The sequence below is a fragment of the Planococcus citri genome, chromosome 3 (genome assembly GCF_950023065.1).
Source record: "Planococcus citri chromosome 3, ihPlaCitr1.1, whole genome shotgun sequence".
Taxonomy (NCBI): Eukaryota; Metazoa; Arthropoda; class Insecta; order Hemiptera; family Pseudococcidae; genus Planococcus; species Planococcus citri.
The window spans coordinates 7,274,114-7,280,113 of NC_088679.1; the positions used below are offsets into that span (position 1 = coordinate 7,274,114).

At 32.5% G+C, this 6,000-nt stretch overlaps 1 protein-coding gene across 1 annotated transcript; it reads right to left on the reverse strand.

Annotated features, from left to right (window-relative positions):
- Nucleotides 1–678: 678 nt before the first annotated feature.
- On the reverse strand, nucleotides 679–5,786 carry LOC135839044 (fibroblast growth factor receptor 2-like). Its single transcript, XM_065354894.1, has 9 exons — nucleotides 5,059–5,786; nucleotides 4,799–4,931; nucleotides 3,911–4,026; nucleotides 2,984–3,147; nucleotides 2,730–2,852; nucleotides 2,515–2,641; nucleotides 1,711–1,789; nucleotides 1,525–1,630; nucleotides 679–1,399 (listed from the first exon to the last, which is right to left on the reverse strand). The coding sequence occupies exons 1-9, from the start codon at nucleotides 5,186–5,188 to the stop codon at nucleotides 1,295–1,297; spliced, it is 1,083 nt and encodes a 360-aa protein (XP_065210966.1). The 5' UTR covers nucleotides 5,189–5,786; the 3' UTR covers nucleotides 679–1,294.
- Between the last annotated feature and the right edge of the window lie 214 nt (nucleotides 5,787–6,000).

A 6,000-nucleotide genomic window follows, 5' to 3' on the forward strand; every position in this document is an offset into this window, starting at 1 on the left:
CGTTTTTTAATTTTGGAAAATTTTTGAAAATTCACAAAATTCAAAAAATTTGTTTTCAAAACCATTTTTTAATTGTTTTATAAATTGTGAATTTTTTTGAGTGTAGTGAGCCAATGTGAATAATTTCTTCAGTGCAACTCCCATCGAGTACTAGTTTTGAGTCATTTTGAAGCTACCATCAATTATTCAACTTTCCCCAGAAATTAAAAAACGCTCTGGAAGGGCTAAAAATTAACTTTGGCCAAGTTTTTACATGTCTTTGTGCACGATGCTTCATTCATAAATTCACCAATATCGAAAAAATACGAAAAATTCATGAAAAACGTTTTCAATTATTGTCGGTGGTTAGCTTTTTTGCCAAAATTTAATACTCGCTTCAAAATTTCAGGATTTGATTGAGAAACGGTAATAAAATTGATACGGTATTTTGTTGTCATTTTTATGAAATATGTACATGTGCATAGGCTTACGTTTGTAGGATGTTTTTTTTTTTTTTAAAGAATTAGAAAAAGATTAACACAACTTAGAATGCTACTCATGTTTAACGTACAAAACAATCAACTTGAATAATGAAATGAAAATTATATATACAGTATGTACATTTTCAGCTAAACCTACCATTTAAACATGTACTTAAGTGAAATGTCTAAAGATAGGTACCAAAATCATCCGTCCAAGGTTGTCATGCAATAAATCGTTCATTTTTGGAAATTACTGACTATCACAGTAATTATGTACACTTACAAATACACAAAGGAAAAAATTTCACAAATAAAACTTATTTCAGAAATCATGAAAAATATTGGGATTTTTTCTGACCATTTCATTTTTAAAAATGCGAAAATTTTCACCTCACATTAGCTTTTTGGCAGAAAGATGAATATAACGTGTGCATACTCATTGTGGGCTCATTTTCATTTTCAACATTGCCTATAATAAATATCCAGGACTCGCGGTATATCTAATTCAGAGAATTGATTTTCATCATTTTTAAAGATAGGTATACCTACACGTTAAAAAACAAAAAAAATATTAATTTAAAAAAATCGTTTTTAGATTTTGTAAAATCCACCTTGCCATTCGAATCAGTGATGAACTGATGAACATACCCAATGTCTCTCTGATTGGACCACTTTTTTTTGTGAGAAAGAAAATGATCCCAAATTCAAAGGTCAACTGTACGGAAATCAGTGCAAAGATGAGTGTGATTATAAAATCAATGAGCGAATGAATTTAGTAGGTATGATAGATTGTACAGGTATTAAATAAATATTATGGAATTTCATAGCTATTCCTAAATATCGTTCAATTCCAACTGATTCTCAGCCACATAGGGATTCTTGGCTATGGGTGCGTTTAAAATCTTTGCACATTCTTTTGCGTCATCATTAGGGTTTTGCTATAAATATTGAAAAATTGACAAAATTCAGTCAACATTCATTATTACGTATGTATAAGTAGGTACATGCTACGTATTTTGACTTGGCCAAAAAATGATAATAATAATAATGAAATTCAACTTACAGATTGTGTAGGAGGTTCGAGAATGTCTCGAAGTTTTTGAACTAGATCGTCGAATGACGGTCGTTGCTTAGGGTGCTCTTTCCAGCAATCCATCATGATGTCGTATCTGTTGAAGTTGAATAAATACGCATGATTTATTTTAACGCGAGTAGTTACCTAAAATAAGTAGTACGAGCATTCACTTACATTTTACTCGTAGCGAATTTTGGTTTCTCCAATCTGTAGCCAGAAACCAATTTTTTGTATACTTCCGAATTGTCCAAATCTTGAAACAAAAACGTGGATGGATCAGAAAAAGTCAAACAGTAATATCTGCGTAAGTAGTAAAACTTATGCAAGGAACAAAGTTGGTTGGTAATTTAAAGGAAAGGCATATTTAAATAGGGGTTTTAAAGTGCATTAAGTAAATTTTAACATCCAGGAAATTTCAAGGATCTAGGGGTATTGGAGGGGTCGAATCAGAAAAAATAAGTTGATATTCGTATTCAGAGTTGAAGCTCCATACCGCCCTTTGGTTTTGTAAATACCATTACGAAAATTAAATAGTTAAAAATCTCATAAAAGAGTGTGCTTCCTAGAGCTTTCTGAAAATTGAGTTTTCAATGAAAGGAATTTAATCTTTTGAAATTTTTGGAAGATAGAATTTGAGTATTCTAATTTATCATAAATAGGTATGTCGAATGTATTCTCCAACCCTTAAGAAAAAAAAAGTAAAATGAAATATGAATTACACAACTACATATTTTTAAAAGAACGCTTTCGAAGGGGTTGGTTTGTGTTTGTGATGTCTCATTCAATTACAAAATGGTATTTGACAGATTGAAAGAGATATAAGAATATTTAAAGGCTGCTCAAGCTGTGGAAAGAATTGTGAGAATAAATTGCATTTCATATAGTTTGCTTTGAAAAACACGAAAAAAAACTAAAAACAATGTATCCGGTTTAATTATAGCATTATTGACAAATCAGCACTTGCGAGCTGTGACCTACCTGGATAAGGTAATATTGCCAATGAGAAAAATTCCCACATGGTGATCCCGAAAGACCACACGTCAGATTGCGTTGAAAATATCCTATCTCGTAGCGATTCGATAGCCATCCATTTCACCGGGAACACCTGCAGAAACAGAAATAGTTCGGCATTAACTAAACAGCTGTTGAAGGATAAGGAGAGTATTTGTGTTCCAGGATTTTAAAACACTTACGGTTTTACTGCTTTTATATTCTTCATTTTGGTACATATTCTTGGCAAGGCCAAAGTCACAGATTTTTGCGATATTCCCTTCTGCTAGAAGTATATTTCTAGCAGCTAAATCACCGTGTAAAATCTGCAGTTAAAAATATCTAAATATACCTAGTACGTAATATGTACCTATCTAACGTATTCTTCAAGAAACTATTTCCTATTGAAATTATGGATCAAACAGTTGAAATTAGAATTTTAAAAGAGAATAGGTACCTTACGACTAGTCAAGTATTCCATTCCACGAGCAACATGGAATGACCAACAAATCAGGTCGGTAGTATCAATTGGCTTGTTGAAAGCGTCATTGCAATCAGACTTATAATTTGAACGCCATTCTGGTTCGTACATATCATTACTTTCAATACATCCATTCGAACCTATTGGGGGAAAAAATACGCACAGTAGAGAAAATATCTACCTACCAGGGTGTTTTTTCGGTGGCACGCAATACCCTCAAAGGAAATCTTAAAAATATCGAAAAATCACCATAAAAACTAAAAAAAGTGAAATTTGACAAAAAAAACAACTTTTTAAGCAATTTTGCAAAAAACACGATTTTTTTGGTAAAATTTGAAACAAAAAGAGGACTTCTCAGGCAGTCAAGCAAGAAAGCACAAATTTCTTAGCAATTTTGGGAAAAATTACGGCCATTTGACCATGTCATAAAATTACCTCATGGGAAATTGGATGAAAAAATTACAACTTTTCTTCAATTCACCAAACATTGACACGCTCTGACAATTTTGACAGAAAAAAGGAATTTTTAAACTATTTAGGCAAAATAAATATTTTTTGGGCCATTTTGGCAATAGCAGGATTGTTTGACGATATTTTTTGCCAATTTTGACAAAAGTAAACACATTTTGGTACTTAATTGTGCCAAAAACGAACACTTTTCTTGACTATTTTGCCAAAAATTTACGCCGTTCAACATTTCCCCCCCAAAATTGACACTGTTTGACAATGTGTGGTGGGGAGGATGTACAAAAAAATATTTTGAGAATTAGCGTGCCCCCAAAAAAGAAGTGACAAAATAGGTCAAACCTACTCATGTAATATCCTACCCCTACACGATAAAAAATTCATCTTAAAATAGAATTTTGTAGCATAAATTACATAGAACATTGGAATTGGACGTACCAAAAGTAAACTTTTGTACCGTAGTAGGAACGTTACTGATCAGTGTGCCTTCAAGTTCTTGTTCTTCGTTAGGACTTATAGTTCTTGGTTCTCCAATAGATCCTGTGCTTTCATTACTGAAAATTGATTCGACATGACAAGTAGTACTTATGATATAAGAAGATGGATCGCAAAAAAAAAAAGTCGGATTTCTTTAAGGGAAGGTAGAGTCCATCAGAGAAGGAACATTTTAAAGAAAATCGCGGTTTTTTCCCTCTCGCATTCACCCAGCCTGTGTTGAGTAAAATGCTGGAAAAACGGCTCAGTTCCAAAATATTATTAGTATTTGAGATCCTACGTCACACCTTTTTTAAGGTTCTACTGACAATGAGCAGTTAAAAATTAGAAATGTGTTTTTTTTGGGCAATTTTGAATTTTAAAAATATTTTCTTTTGAAATAATTTGCATTAATTATGCAAAAACACGGAAAGACAATATCATTTCTGTAACTGAGGAAATATTTTTGAACACTCGTGCAAACATTTTGGTGATTAATATGGCCGCCCATTTTTTTTATTTATTCATTTTTTGAGATACCCGATTTTATCCAAATTTGAAGTTTCTCTCGTTACTCCTTGGGCACTCCTGTATCATAGTACCAATTTAACGTACCATAAGTATTAATGATCAATTGATCATTTCAGGTCTAAAGTACGAGATTCTTTTCACTTTTACAAGAGGGAATTCGAATGGCTTGACTCTTCTTGAAAATATTTTATGTACTTTATATTAGTTCTCTATAAGAATGGCAGAATGAATGGCAATTCGCCTCTGGATCAATCGCCTATAGCTATTATAAGTACCTATCAAAATGTACACTTCTTATTCGAGATCCTACAAAACTCTTACCAATTGGCAGTAGCAATGGTGATAACAATTTCATCATTTTCATTTATTTTATTCGTAAAATTGTTTCTGTATTTCAAGAGAATTTCACGTAAATTACCATATTTGCAGTATTCTACAATCACAGCTAATTCTCCTGAAATAAAAATTATTTCAATGGTTATGGAAATTCATAATGATAGAATAGGTATATATCTACTTAAGTTACCACTTTGGCGCTTTAAATTCTCATGTTCATCATAAAATACTTTCCCAAAACTGACCTCTTATCAAGTCTTTAGTGCAGGCTCCCAATAAATTAACTACATTCGTGTGCTGTCCCAAATAAATCATGATCTTCAATTCGGAAACGAGAGCTTTTATACTTAAAGAATCATTGTGTTGTTTGGCCATTTTTACAGCTACTGTGGTTTTCACATCTTTTGCAACAATACCATGAGCTTCCGCTTTTCTAACTATTCCAAAATAACCAGATCCTAGTATCTTTCCTGGAAAAAGTTCAAGGAAAAAGGTTATTATACATTATCTGCAATTTTTATATAAGGAGGCTAAAAAGGAAATTTTGGTAAAAATTTGTTGCATTTTCTTGAAAAGTCTTCAGAACACAGCTATGTACATTGTAGAGTACAATATTAATTAGAGATCTTCAGACGTAATAACAATAACTTTTCTATAGTACTTGTAAATAACCTTTTAGGTTAGGAACAAAAATAAATGGCTAGAAAAAAAAAAATTATTTTCACAATTTCGAGCATCTATGATTTTTTCGCTGCCACGCTCGGTTCACTTGTTCATTATAGGTAAGGTACAAGTGTTTGACAAAACAATGGACTGATGTGCCTTGAAAGGAAGGAGTGAGGGGGTGGGTTGCACTCGTAAAACCTTCATGGAGATATGTACGATGAGAGGTCACACTGAACTGAATGTAGACGACTGTAAGGTTTTACCCGAGTGGCGATTGTTCTGCTGTCATGGAGTATATACCTGACCTAACTATACCTAGGCTACTTATCTCTCTTATTTTTGAATGATCTTCAAGTACCGAATTCCAAGTTCCCCTTGGGAAATTCATATTTTTTGTTGTATGGTATGCGAACAGTTTGTTCTTCAATATCCAGGTCAGGGTCTATCATGAGAACTGCGCTTCCTTTGCATTCATGTAATCCATATTTTTCCAAAATTTTTTGTAATTTCTGCAACAATAA